Source organism: Archocentrus centrarchus, chromosome 21 (assembly GCF_007364275.1).
Source record: "Archocentrus centrarchus isolate MPI-CPG fArcCen1 chromosome 21, fArcCen1, whole genome shotgun sequence".
Lineage (NCBI taxonomy): Eukaryota > Metazoa > Chordata > Actinopteri > Cichliformes > Cichlidae > Archocentrus > Archocentrus centrarchus.
In genome coordinates this window covers 34,755,478-34,769,646 of record NC_044366.1, presented here as the reverse complement: position 1 = coordinate 34,769,646, position 14,169 = coordinate 34,755,478, and the positions used below count along the sequence as shown (strand labels likewise).

Here is a 14,169-nt window from a genome sequence, read left to right as displayed (position 1 = left end):
CCTCAGCTCTGTGGAGCATTTTTAAGTCGTCCATACAAGAATCCTCTGCCACTTTAAATCCAAGTTGCTGCCCCAGATGGAGGAGTTTAAGTATCTTCTGGTCTTGTGCATGAGTGATGGGAGATCAGTCGGATCGGGGCCGGTCTGCAGTGATGTGGATGCCGGTCTGTCATGGTGAAGAGGGAGCTGGGTGTGAAAGCGAAGCTGTCAATTTACCGGTCAGTCCTACCCTCAGCTATGGTCATGAGTTTTGGGTAGTAACGGAAAGAATGAGGAATACACGAATATAAGCAGCAGAAATGAGCTTCCTCCAAAGGGTGGCTGGCCTCTCCCTTAGAGATAGGGTGAGGAGTGCAGCCATTCAGGAGGGGCTCGAAGTAGAGCCGCTGCTTCTCCACATCGAAAGGAGCCAGTTCGAGCATCTGACTAGGAGGCCTCCTGGGTACTTCTTGGGTGAGGTGTTCCAGGCATGTCCTGCCAGGAGACTGGGCAGACCCAGGACACGCTGGTAAATGGACTAGTTCTTATATATCGCTTTTCTACTCTGAGCACTTATACAACACATTTGCATTCACACCCATTCATACAAGCACGTTCATGTGTATCCAAGCACTTCCCTTCACACTCGCGTCGGAGACCAACTTGGGTTTCAGTATCTCACCCATGCAGTCTGGAGCAGCCAGGAATCGAACCGCCAACCTTCCAATTAGTAGGTGACCTTCTCTACCTCCTGAGCCACAGCCACCCCATCGCCACCAACCATCTCTCAGTTGGCCTGGGAATGCCTTGGGGTCCCCCCGGACGAGTTGAAGGAGGTGGCTGGTGGAGAGGGAGGTCTGGGCTTCTCTGCTTAGGCTGCTTCCCCCACGACCCAGCCCTGGACTAGTGATGGATGGATGGATGAACTTTAAATCCTGTCTGCCCCAGCTCTTTTCTTGTGATTGGCTAACTTCTGGAAGCCTGGTGAACCTTCCTGTACTGCCTGTGCTGGGCGTGCGTGCCAGTAGCAGATGACCATATAAAGAATTTGCTCTGAGCTAAAAGCTTAAACTGTTGGAAACCTGGTATGAGCTTTTTGCCCACAGGGATTACTCATACATGTGTTCACCTGATTATTTGAAACTTTGGCCACATTTAAAATGCACACTGATAGTGTAATGTAATGATATATATTTGAGAAATGAAGGAAAAGCTTAACAGGTCTCCTCAGAGATTGATGGAAAAATTCAGTTCAATTTTATTTATATAGCTCCAAATCATGACAAACAGTCATCTCAAAGCACTTTATATTGGAGTAAGTTAAAAACCCTACAATAATTAGAGAAAACCCAACAGTCAAAACGACCCCCTATGAACAGCACTTGGAGACAGTGGGAAGGAAAAACTCCCTTTAACAGGAAGAAACCTCCAGCAGAACCAGGCTCAGGGAGGGGGGGTCAGAGATAGGAAAAAAGACATGCTGTGGAAGAGAGCCAGAGATTAATAATAACTAATTAAATGCAGTGGAAGAGAGCCAGAGATTAATAATAACTAATTAAATGCAGTGGAGTACAAACAGAGTGAAAAGAAATACTCAGTGCATCATGGGAACCCCCAAGCAGCCTAACTAAGGGATGGTTCAGGGTCACCTGATCCAGCCCTAACTATAAGCTTTATCATAAAGGAACGTTTTAAGCCTAATCTTAAAAATAGAGAGGGTGTCTGTCTCCTGAATCCAAACTGGGAGCTGGTTCCACAGAAGAGGGGCCTGAAAGCTGAAGGCTCTGCCTCCCATTCTACTCTTAAGTATCCGAGGAACCACAAGTAAGCCAGCAGTCTGAGAGCAAAGTGTTTAATTATTATGACTTGAATGATTATTCAAGACCTTGTATGTGAGAAGTATTTTAAATTCTATTGTAGATTTAACAGGGAGCCAATGAAGAGAAGCCAATCTGGGAGAAATCTGCTCTTTGGATCAGCTGAAGGCTTTTCAGGGAGCTTTTAGGACAGCCTGATAATAATGAATTACAATAGTCCAGCCTAGAAGTAATAAATGCATGAATTTTCTACAGATTTGTTTAATATGTGCACTGAAGGACATATCCTGGTCAAAAATGACTCCCAAGACTCCTCACTGTGTTACTGGAGGCCAGAGTAATGCCATCCAGAGTAAGTATCTGGTTAGACACCATGCTTCTAAGGTTTGTGGGGCTGAGTACAATAATTTCAGATCATCCAAAAAAAGAACCACCACACCTTTAACTCCAAACTGATTTTTATTGTTGTACAGTTGATATAAAACAAAGTGTAGGTGACAAACAGCCCCCTGCATGTCATACTGCATCAGGAACTGGTATGAAAATCACATGGCGATTGTCAGGCCTGCTGAAGCTCATTTTCTAGTTGAATTATAATACTGGCAGACAGGCTCTGTCGTTCAGGGACAGCAGAGGCAGAGAAGACTGTGCTTACTAACAATATATGTGCTTATCAAGCAACAGGATTCATGAGTCATTCCATTTTAATCCAAAGTCAAACAAAACCATCTGGGCTGGAGATTTTCTTCATACAAAGCATTTCCTTACAGTACATAATGTACAAGAAGCGAGTGGATTTCATATCAGTACCTAAAGCTAGCACACACTCACACACACAAGGCTGGAGATATTTTATTGTCAACAAATGACTGCAAACTAAAATGTATTAAAGCCCAATAACTCATTCCTCTGAGCCACAGAGCTGCACTGTTGTCCTTAAATTACAAAGTTCGAATCGATCCTGCTGCAATAATACTCGCTCGTGTACTAATGAAAGCAAAAGCCCAAATCTTTCTGAAGAAGCTTTCTCAGGAGACTAAAACACTAACAGCACTTCCACCCGGGAAATCAAAGTTTAAATGATGAAAATGATCAGGGCCCACAGTGGAATTTCAACAAGTAATCCAGCATTCAAAGAAATAAACGTGCAAAGAAATTAACACTAACATGCTGGTGAAATCCCGATCTGTGGACCTCTATCCACACATGAGAAGAGTGGGTAGCTGGTTGCTGAGTATCACTGAGGTGGCCCAGGTAGGAGTGTGCAGTGCAGAGTAATAACAGCTGCACTGAAATATCTGTAACTGCAGTTTCTGATTCAATAACTTACAGGTACACACATGTACTCATGCTGCTTTTGTGTAATTAAGAAAATCCTTGAGATTCTTGTTATATTAACTAAAAAATATGAGTTGGATTCCAAAGCACTTTTAAGTTCATCAAGAAATTTACATTTATTTTTTATTTCTACAAAGGTTTTTTTTTTTTTTTGGATTTACAATGGAATTCAAAATGGTTTACACCGTTTCAGTTACTCCCAAAGTGTAAAACCAGGTGAGTATTAATGACAGTATGAGGTCTGACTTTAATGTCATCACGGTTTTGTACATCAGGGCCATTCGAAGCTGCTGTAGATTGTCCTTTTCCCAACAGTCTTTGCATCCGCTCATTTTGTTTTCTTCACTCTCACATTTTTTTCCTTTAAACATTACTGTTGCTTTCTAATGCTGTGATCCAGCCTCTCTAACATCAACAGGAATCAGCTGGTGAGACAAATACTACACAAACTGATAAAAATAAAAAATAATTCTTTCTGACTTGACCTTCAGACTGCAGAGGAAACACAGACAACATAAAGCCAAAGAGACTTTTAGTTCTTTGGAAAGTTTCAGGACATTTCTGTGGAAATCATTTGACTCTTCATTAGGAACCAAAGGGCTTATGCAGCAGTGGATTTGTTGACAATAAAATTAGGGGGAGGGGAAAATCACCAGCCTTTAACCCTCTGAGGTCTAAGTTGCCACTGGTGATGACCCTGACCCTCAGCAATCAGACCTTTTTTTACTACTTTATTCTCCCAAGTCTGGGCAATCGGGGACCAAAGAAATCCTCATTTTAACTGAAACACTAAAACCTCCTCACTCACTTTTTGCCTTTTCCAAAATAATGGGATTAGGGTAAGTGTTCCTACACATGACGACTTAGACCTCACAGGTTTAAGGAGAGAAAATGCTCGAGTGAAACTTGTGTCAAACACTGTCATTCAAAGCAACTTAACAACTCATATTACACTCGCTAAAATAAAGAATAAGTTCACATGATTTTAACAAAACTGTTGGTACCTGGTGGTGCCGAGTGACGCTTGACTTTCTTTAGTCCAGGTTTTAAGATTTGCACCTCCAAGGAGCAGAGAGAGGACTCATTGTTTGTGGCAGAAATCTTCCTTCATCCATTGTAAAATTAAGAATTTTTTTTTTTAATTTCACACAAGAGAAAGAAAACAAGCAAATACTTGCTGGTATTTTTATATAAAAAGGAGGCAGTTATTAAATAAAACTAATTTTCCGTCTATGGACTCGCTGTTTCAGTCATTTCCCCATCTTTCTTCTTACAGTGAGCTCTGTGGATTATCCCCACCACTTAAAGGTCCATTCACTAACTCTTCCACAGCTTCCCATCACATCACGTGACCTTCAGCAGCATCAAGTCTGGTTTTCACAGCACACGTTGGCTTTCGAGCTTCACCTTCAGTTCCATTTAGCAGCTCCTGATGAGGATTCAATGGCTAGTTAGAGACATTATTTCCCATTGAGCAGCACTGACAGCTGTCTGCTACACTCCTTGGGTATCGAGCCGTGTACCAAAAGGCAAAAAATCCTCCACAAACAATAAAACAGCCTCCACCCTGCTGCTGGCAGAAGTCTGAGTCTCAAAGCATGGACAAAATCTGCACCACTCAGTACCACTAACACTTATTATTTTGCAATAACGGTGAACTCATCCTTTAAAAGTACTAACACAGGATACGTTGTAAAAGATAAAGAAATCATCAAGGCACTGGACACATCGGAAACAATGGCACATAGCTGGCAGGTGGACAAACAGAGGGGAGGAATGTGAGGCCCTGTGTTATTTTACATTTAAGTGCTGGCAGTATTTGTACCATCATGTAATAGATAATAAATAGCACAAAGAACAGAGCTAAAAGAGCTTTTCATTGCTTCAGAAATTTGGTCTTTGTTAAGAATCTGGGCTTCCATGATTAAACATTACAGTAAATAAAAAAACACTTTGCTACCCTGGACAACAAAATGTGCAAGCATGCACAACAGGAAGGGATACACATGGAGTGGAAACAGTGCAGATGGCCATTCAAGGCCAGAGGACAAAATGCATAAATCTTATTCATAATCTCATCCTTTAATCTGGTCCTTATGAACCCTGTATTCATCACTGGGTACATCTCCATTCCCTTATTACGTCGCTCCTTACCCTTGACCTGGAAAATGATCCTTTAATGGTGACACATGACTTCATTCCACACATTGCTTCAAGTGGTGAACTGACCTGTGACCTTCAGCCTGAATTTAAACTAGAAGAACACCGACTGCTGCTTTAGCACGGTAGCAGTGACCCCCATTAACCCCCATGGTTAATCTCTACAACCCCACCTGTGACACACTCCACCCGTCTACTCCTGATGTTGGCCACACCACACAGGGAAATGTCACCAAGCTGATTTTAATGCACTACATATTGATGGTTAATATATTGGATGTTTTGGAAATCGTTCAGTTACCCCAAATCATTATTCCAGTTCTACTACTTTTAGTCCACCTGAAAGCAGCACATAGTTGGTGGCTTTATACTATCACAAAATCTGTTATTTTCAGATTAATAAAGAGTTAAATTGCTAGATTTGTATGTGAAAAGTATTACGCTAACAATCTAACCCAGCAAGAGGTTCTTCTGGATTATGCTAATCCTGTTTTAGGCTAATGATAGCTCAAGGCAATGAGGTGGGCCACTGCTTAAAACATTAATAGACTATCATAGCATTGTGCCCAAGTGTTTGAGAATATTAACTTTGGAAATATTTCACCCTTCTTGTTGGAGCATGGGTGGCTTACACAGATTTCTAAACTTCTCTCCGTAGTGGGAAGAAAGCATGTTAAGGAAATGGAGATGTACCAAGTGTCCTCTATTCTGGTCTACATCTGAACTACTAACACCTCGTGGAGAGGCCATAGAATTCACATTCTATCCACATTTCATCACAAAAACCTACAAATTTGTGCTTTAGCTGTTAAACAGTTAAAAACAAGCTCTATGTACCTGTGACCCTTCAGCACATGTTAATTATTTATTTGTGGGAGTCAAATATTTGGTACAACAAGCCTAAATCATAAAAAGTTTTAAAATTACACTTTGATTTTTTTAAGTCTACTTCATTTTGTACAAACAGTTAAAAATGGCTTCTTTTAAAAAGACAAAACGCGTCTCAGAGGCGAGCTGCTGCGCCGCGCAGAGACTAAGTACCGAGGTCGGTTTGGATTTAAGCACCCGTGAGTAGAAAGAATGAACCGTGGTGTAAATTAACACAAGCATGCAGACCCAAACCACAACTGGGCCAGATCGGGTTTGTGTTCACGGAGCGCCGCGTTGGGCTCCTGTCAGTCAGTCCTGGGCAGTGCAGGCGCTCCCATCTTTGTTTTTTTTAAAAAGAGCACTAAAAAAAAAAGCTGCAGAGCCTCCAGCCTGGCGTCAAAGCAGAGCGATGCTGTTCACGTTCCCCACACGAGGAACAGATGTAGACACTGCATGTGGAGCACCAAAGGTTCAATATTAAACAAACAGAAGACATGAGAAATATGAATAAACTGTGTTAAATATATTAACCATCTATTTTAACTCCTCTCATGATCATGTATTTTCCACAAGTTATTCATGTGGTTATTTATTTAATATTGAACATTATTGAGCTCTATAAATGACCAAGTCTCTATCCTTCTCCCTCAGTCGTGCACTCAAACACTGCATCGTTCCTCCAGGAGGAGAGAGGTAAGACGTTCAGGTGCACCGCTCGAGGTAGGAAGCTAGAGAGTCAGTTCAGGGGGAGTCAGAACGTTTCTGAGTCCTCGGAGTCGTTCTCTGTGGTTCCCTCACTGGATGGTCCCGAAGGGTTCCTGGGGCTGCGTGGCCCCCGAGGACCAGTGCCCAGGCTTTTACCCCCCTGGTGGGGCAGCTGCCTCAACAAGGACCCTGGGGAGGGAGCTCCGGAGCTGCAAGGTGAGCAGAAAGGCATCATGGTAGCCAGAATGAGAGCCAGACAGTCAGCCACCTCTCTGCTAGGAGCGCAAGCCAGAGCAGGCGTCAGACCTGAGGCAGAGCGACAGAGAGAAAGAACAGAGATGGAGGGAGGGAGGGGGGGGCAACAAATGCAGACAAAAAGGAGACGTAGACGTGGAGGAAGCAGAGGAAGGCAAAGCAGAAGACAAAGCCGGAGTAGCATTCCATTAGTGTTCAGCCCATTGACAACATGGACAGACAGGAGGGGTACATGGAAGACAGGGACAGGCTTCAGCTTCACTTCAGTCTCAAAAGCTAGAGCTGCAGCATGTTTTTAATATGCTTTTAATGCTTACAGAAAATGTTTTAAGTATAGCTCAAAGAGCACTGATAGAATTCTCATAATTAATATGGTACTCATGACTAACCGTACTTACGTCCTTCCACTGGTCTAAATGATCAGTAAAACCAGATTTTCTCCTTGGAGACAAAAGCTATATTTCTATCTAAAAGTGAAGCTAAATTGAACAGAATTTCAAGAAAATCAGCTGAAGATGATTAAAGAATGTTTCTCTCCACTCTGATGCGGGCTGGGAGCAGGATGGCCCTGCTTCAAACCCGGGCTGCTGCATTGAGCGTGTAAACTGGTGAGCCTGGGAGCTTATCTAACATCACATTTGCAATTTAAAATGCATCCTGCTAACCCAGCTAGTTACCAGGAATAGTGTTAGCGGACCGCCCCCAGCTCAGCACCTTCTCATATAAACAGGGTAACATCCAGTTTTTAAAAAGGAAAAAAAAAAAAGTCAAATTTGGTCCACATTAGAAAAGAAACGGGTCACAGATTAATCTGCAGTGCAGGTGAAATTTAACAGTGTTGCTCACTTGTTGGATGTATACAAAATTGAAGTTCCCAGGATAAGCACTTTATCCAGTATTGTTCTATCTGATCCTAACTAATCAGTTATTTCAGGCCTAAATCAAACTGAGATCCAGCTCTGTGTTCCATAAAAACATCAGCTCTGCCACATGGAAAGCAAACAAGTAACACGTGAACAGTTTTAATCAGGGTTCCCACAGCGCTGTAAAATCTTCACGATTAAATTATAAAAACTGATCATTTGCAGTCCATCCGTCTTCTTCATTTAGGTTTCTGTAGATACGGTTGGACTCGTTATTGGTGACCATGAAGTGTGACACCCCTGCTCTGTATACCCATCTGCTGTCATCTCACTGCTGTTGTTTATTACACTGCTGGACTGCCAACCACGAAAGGCAAAGTCCCCAGTTTTAGTCGGGCACCTTTGTTGCATGTTGTGCCATTTCATCTTGCTCCTCCTTCATTACCTGCCATCAAATAAAAGCCAAAAAATGCCCAAAAAAGAAGCCACATAAACTCATTTGATTTAAAAATTCATCAGTGGGATTGGTCCGAATAGCCTTCCTGATGAGTGGGAACCCTTTTTAAAAACTGATTCATTTGCAGCGAACATGGAAAACAACATTAAAACTTATCAGTAGTCAAGCTGAGTTCATGCTGAAAGAAGGACGACATTCATGCAGACCAGCGATCAGGGCGTGCAGCCGGGGCCTTAGAAGCACCAGATTTACCCACCGTTCTCATCCACCGTCTGAACGTTGGCTCCTCTGGACAGCAGCTCCTGGACCACCTGCTTCAGACCGCTACGAGCCGCCAGGTGCAGAGGACTGACAGAGACCCAAAGTAATGATATTTATGGTTACGCAAGTAATGTTTCACTCGACTGCATCTCCCTACTCCCAGCCTCCTCCACATGGTTTTCCAGCAGAAATGCTGGAAAACCATGTGGATCTATTGAACACAGGTTTTCAAAAGCATTTCTTTACTTCCTTTAATTTATATCATCACAGTATCTGAAAAAAATAATTAAAAACATTTTAAGACCTAAAATAAGAAAATACACAAACAGGGGAGAGAGATCTCATTTCAGCTGTGAGGATTCACAAACCGTATTCTTTCATTCACTAACCAGAACTTATGAGGACGACTCAGGGCTGCACGGATTTGCTTCCTGCTCACCACCCTCTGAACCACAACGCTACAGTTCAAACAGCTCCATTGAAATGGTGCTGAATTGTCAAAAGCCAATTATTACATATCTGACAGCACAGATTTAGGGATTAGGGGTTAAGAGTTCATCAATAGTGATCTAGGCTGGGAACTAGACATGGAAACCCTGGTCCTTCGCACATCTTAACTAAACCTTTAAATAGATCATTTTGAAAGCTATTTACAATAACACAAATGTGTTTCATATGTGTATAGACGTGCTTTTGAGGTTTTAGATTCTGATACTCACGTTTGCAGCGCTGCATTTGTGGCATTAACGAGGGCAGTGTCTGACAGCTTCTCTAGGATCAACAGCACACATTCTTCCTTCCCCTGGAAGAAGAAATACTCAAGTCAAAAAGTCCCCCAAAATCCTACACAGCACCGTAAACAAAGGAAACCACAACACTGGGACAAATACGGCGGATGGAGCGTGGTGCCCCTTTGTGGACACGTACGTTACTGCAAGCCAGGTGCAGGGCCGTATTGCCGTCTTTGTCGGTCAGACTGAGGCTGGCACTGGCGCTGGTCAACAACACCTCTGCAGCACAAGACAGAACACGAAGCGCGTATAAAAACCAAAATCACCCTTTATTTTCTGAACATAAACACATGTAAAAGAACTCCGTACCGAGAGCCCCGGACCTGCCCTTATGAGCCGCCATCATCAGTGCAGTGCGACCCGACTGGTCTGCAATGTCCACAGGTGCATCGTGGGAAAGGAGCAACTGGACACAATCGACATGACCAGCAAATGCTGCAGCATGAAGAGGAGTCCTGTAAGAGCAGATGGAATGAGAACAAATGGTGCACAGTAGCACTGGCAGAGCTGCACTGGCGACATGTCCACACTCACTTCTCACCTGCCCTTAACGTCGCAGCAGCCAGCAATGTCTGAACCCATCGCCTCCAGTAACAGCAGTGCACATGGCTCATGATCATTGATTCTGACCGATAAAACAAAAACAGGAGTTCAGTGACCAAAATCTGCTGTTGAAGAGAAGGGAAAGCAATATTCCAATAGCAAAAGGAGGATATATCCTTCGAGGTGACTCCACAATGTCAGCAGTGTGACTTACACAGCACAGTGCAGGGGGGTGAAAGGGTTCCCATCAATGCAGCGGCAGCCTTTTTGCTCTAGCAGGACCTCAACACACCCTTCGTGACCTGCAGACAAATACACACTTTAGGGAACATCTTTTTAATTGGAGTCGAGGCTAGTTTTGAATTTCTGCCTTCAACAGGCTGAATGATATTTTTATTTACACAAAATAAACCAGATGGAGGATACAACCAGAGACATGATAAGAGACACGGAAATAATCCTGAACAGAAATCTATCCCTGCCTCTGCTTCCGAAGAGCCAATTATCAGCCGAAATGGGAAAACCATGAATCACATTTACTTATCATAGCAAATGTGTTGCTATTATTTTTCTTGGTTTCTTGTATTCAGACAGGGAAGGTCGAAGGTCGACACCTTGGCAGCTATACTCTAATATTACATCCTGTCGGATCCCAGTCCAGTTCTGGTATGTTGGCCAGTGTTGTTTACTGGAATGCACAACTTGTTCTTTACTAGATGCTTATTATCATATTTTAATACCAGATGATTTATGTTTGCCTGCTAATAAAGGTCACAGTACATGGCTGCTCTCCCTGCGCTGGATCCTGCTGGAGATTTCTTCCTGTTTATTGGGAGTTCTTCCTCCCCACTATCACAAAGTGTTGCTCACAATGGACCATCTGATTTTTGGGGTTCTCTCCCCTAATAATATAAAACACCTTGAGAACTGCTGCTGTGAACTGAATAACTGAAGAACGAATAAAAGGCACCTTGTCTATGACATCAGCATCTTTAGGTGCCACTAACCATAGTAACAGGCCCAGTGCAGCGGTGTGTAGCCGCTGTGGTCTCTCAGCGGGGGCAGCGATGGTGCCTCAGAGCAGGCGATGCTCAACAGCTCACTCAGCCAGGAAGCGTGGCCTCGAGCAGCGGCTAAGTGGATGGCAGTACGACCCCGCGAGTCACCGAGTAAAACAGAAGCCTCCTGCTCCAGCAGACACTGGATGCACTCCTCCTGACCACACAGCAGCTGGGACACAAGAACAGAATATAAATCTGACTTCCTGTGGCTCAAGGCTTCTAATGATTAAGACACGTTTTTTAAAAAGTTAATTTAGCTCTAAACCACAGAAGCTGCAGGAGCATTGATTAGACTGCTTAAATGGGAGTCATGGGCATGGAATGATTACTGAAAGGGTCTACAGGGCACTGGTCTGGTTCATTTCACAATGCTATATTTCCTACACGTCTAACTGAAAGTAAACAAAGAAACAAGCTGCCGAAAACTGACATTTTCTAAGTGCATTAGGGAGAGCCCTTTAAAAGCATTTATATAGGCTCAGTACAAAATACAGTTTAGAGTGTAGTGAAGTGTTGCCATAAAAATGAGAGACTTTTCATTTCTTTGTAAGTGAGCAAATTCAGCAGGACACCAAAGAATTATTTCTCCTCCCTTACTGAGACTCATTTCTCGAGGCATTTTTATTTGTTACACCTTCCTTTGTGTGTTCATTTTTGTCATGTGTTTGTTAGTTTACGCACTCATTAAAATTGTATGATCAAACTTGTTATTTTTCCCCAACACAAATGAAAGAAATGCTAAATAAAGATTGCACTAAATCCACAAACAAACACAAGCTCACTGCTCACCCCGAGGTGCAGCGCCGTGAGGCCGTGGTTATCGGCCACATTGACATTGGCTTCCCTCTCCAGCAGCAGCGACACGGCATCAACGTGACCTCCTGCCACCGCCAGCATCAGAGGAGTCCTGCAGACAAGCACGAGACATATTTAAGAGGGAAAACCTCAGCAAACAGGATATGTGGGGGCAGCAGGGAGGGTCACTCACTGTCCCTGAGAGTCAGCAACGTCCACGAGGTCTGCACCATCCGATTCATCCAGCAGGAGGCGCACACACGTTGTATGGCCATTCATCACTGCAAAGAGAACAAAACAAAAAGTGGCAGAAATTTATCAACGGTTGGCCAGATAACGCATCAGCTCAGTGATGCAAAGGTTGTAATGACTTCTGCTACCACAGTTGAAAAAAGTGTACAGAATATTTAACACAAAGTTGGAACACACACACACACACACACACCTCATTTTCTTAGTCACATGTGGAACAAGCTCTAAATTTAGCTCATGTGAAATATAGTTATAGGCAACCAGGACTTGTGTGAGCAGCACACTGTCCGTACGTTGTGTCAGAGCTTCAAATGAAGAATAACATTTTGTCATGTGAAGCTACAGGGAGAGCTGAATTCAGCCCAAAGGGCAGGCAGCTCATATATGTTCAAATGATGCTCACATTGCTGGAATAAGAGGACAGAATAAGTAAGGCAACCTTTGATAGCACTAAAGGGTTCTGCCCCGAGGTGCACGAAAAACAAGGCAAGTGTCATTTTTAAGTAATGAGTAACACACTGAAGGAACAGCAACACAGTCATGGCCGGAAGCAAAAGTTAGGCCCAACAACGATGACTGACTGGTTTTGCACATCTGATATTTCCAACTGAATAAATAACCAACAGAATTATGAAATATCCCAGAGCGTCCCATAAACAGGATTGGAGGAATCAGCTGTTTGATTGGGGTGGGGGGGTGGGGGGTGGGGGGGGGGCTTATTCTATCTTTAGGACTTATTCTGTTCTGGAAATTAGTTGGTAGCTCAATGCCCGCTATAACCAGAATCTGCAACAGGTTGACAGCTTTAGAAACCTTATAATGTGAGCTCCACTGCTGATACTAGGAACCTAAACTACATGCTTTCATGTTTCTGAGCCCACCTGCAAGGTGCACAGGTGTGCGTCCGTACTGCTTATCGGTGGTGCGTGGCGATGCTCCCTGGCTGAGGAGGGTGTGAACACAGTCAGAGTGGCCACGAAGAGCTGCCAGGGCCAGGGGTGTCCTCCCCGCCTCATCCCCCTGGTCTACTTCTCTCTCCCCCTGCAGCAGCACCTCCAGGGCCTGAGCATGGCCATGGTACGCCTGAAAAGAGAAATTACTGCTTAGAAATATAAATAATAAAACAGGGTAACCTACAACAAATCTTTATATCTGTTTAATGCTCACAGCAAGGTGCATCGGGCTCCTGGCATTTGGAGATTCACAGTCGTTTTGGTGAGTGTCATCTCTGTCCAGCAACTGGAGGTCAGGACAAAATCAGCATGAAAACTTCTCAGTTTATTCTTATGCTGTATCAGATCTAAGCAGCTGTTTTTCAGGGATTAACTTATAGCATATTTTTGTTTCTTGATGCAGAGTGTGAGGTGAAGGTGTGCATCTCTGTGAGGACTTTTGTTTGGAACATCCTGTTTCTCCACAGTGAGGACCATGTGGTTCAGTCAGGGTTCAGAAATGGCTTCCAGTCAGAATGACTTAACTGAGCCATCTTTAAATGAATCTATCTAATCTGTGTTATACTCCTTCACCAATTTGTGACATTTTGCTAACCATTTAAACCACTACTTATAATTCTTTTAGCTATTTAATAAATTACATTAAACTAACTACTTCTGTCTTTTGCTAATCAATAAATGTATTATTTTTGACCTGTTACTTTTTATATTTCTAGCCATTACTTTTTGTTAATGGACTATAGAGAGTAGACTGACCAGTTCCAGACAGTGCCTGTGTCCGTAGGCTGCAGCGTAGTGGACAGGACTGTAGCCCTGTTTGTCCTTCAGCGAGGCTGTCGCACCGCTCTGAAGCAGGAACTCTAAACATCTGCAACACAAACAACATTTCAGACCACACTCGAACCGACACGCCGACACCGTTTTAAATGTATTATGACGTAATATTATTTGGTGAGTCTTGACTGCAGCTAAATGTGAGTCACACTTTACACAAGGAGCTGGAGGATTCCCGCAGATATGATTACAGTTTATTGACCTTCATCTTTTATCCATCTGTGACAAATAAATT

At 43.3% G+C, this 14,169-nt stretch overlaps 1 protein-coding gene across 2 annotated transcripts in view; it reads right to left on the bottom strand.

Annotated features, from left to right (window-relative positions):
• Positions 1–2,236: 2,236 nt before the first annotated feature.
• The window catches only part of ankrd44 (ankyrin repeat domain 44), a 44,718-nt gene continuing 32,785 nt past the window's right edge, over positions 2,237–14,169 (bottom strand). The window contains exons 16-28 of one of the 2 annotated variants that reach the window (XM_030757660.1): positions 13,857–13,968; positions 13,315–13,386; positions 13,029–13,230; positions 12,089–12,176; positions 11,890–12,007; positions 11,047–11,269; positions 10,254–10,341; positions 10,038–10,121; positions 9,806–9,951; positions 9,633–9,715; positions 9,425–9,507; positions 8,701–8,792; positions 2,237–7,175 (exon numbers count right to left, since the gene is read on the bottom strand). In XM_030757660.1, the coding sequence (XP_030613520.1) occupies positions 6,916–7,175; positions 8,701–8,792; positions 9,425–9,507; positions 9,633–9,715; positions 9,806–9,951; positions 10,038–10,121; positions 10,254–10,341; positions 11,047–11,269; positions 11,890–12,007; positions 12,089–12,176; positions 13,029–13,230; positions 13,315–13,386; positions 13,857–13,968 (1,651 nt within the window). In that variant the 3' untranslated portion in view covers positions 2,237–6,915. The remainder of the gene's footprint in view (positions 7,176–8,700; positions 8,793–9,424; positions 9,508–9,632; positions 9,716–9,805; positions 9,952–10,037; positions 10,122–10,253; positions 10,342–11,046; positions 11,270–11,889; positions 12,008–12,088; positions 12,177–13,028; positions 13,231–13,314; positions 13,387–13,856; positions 13,969–14,169) is intronic. The other variant, XM_030757661.1, reaches the window with a different exon arrangement.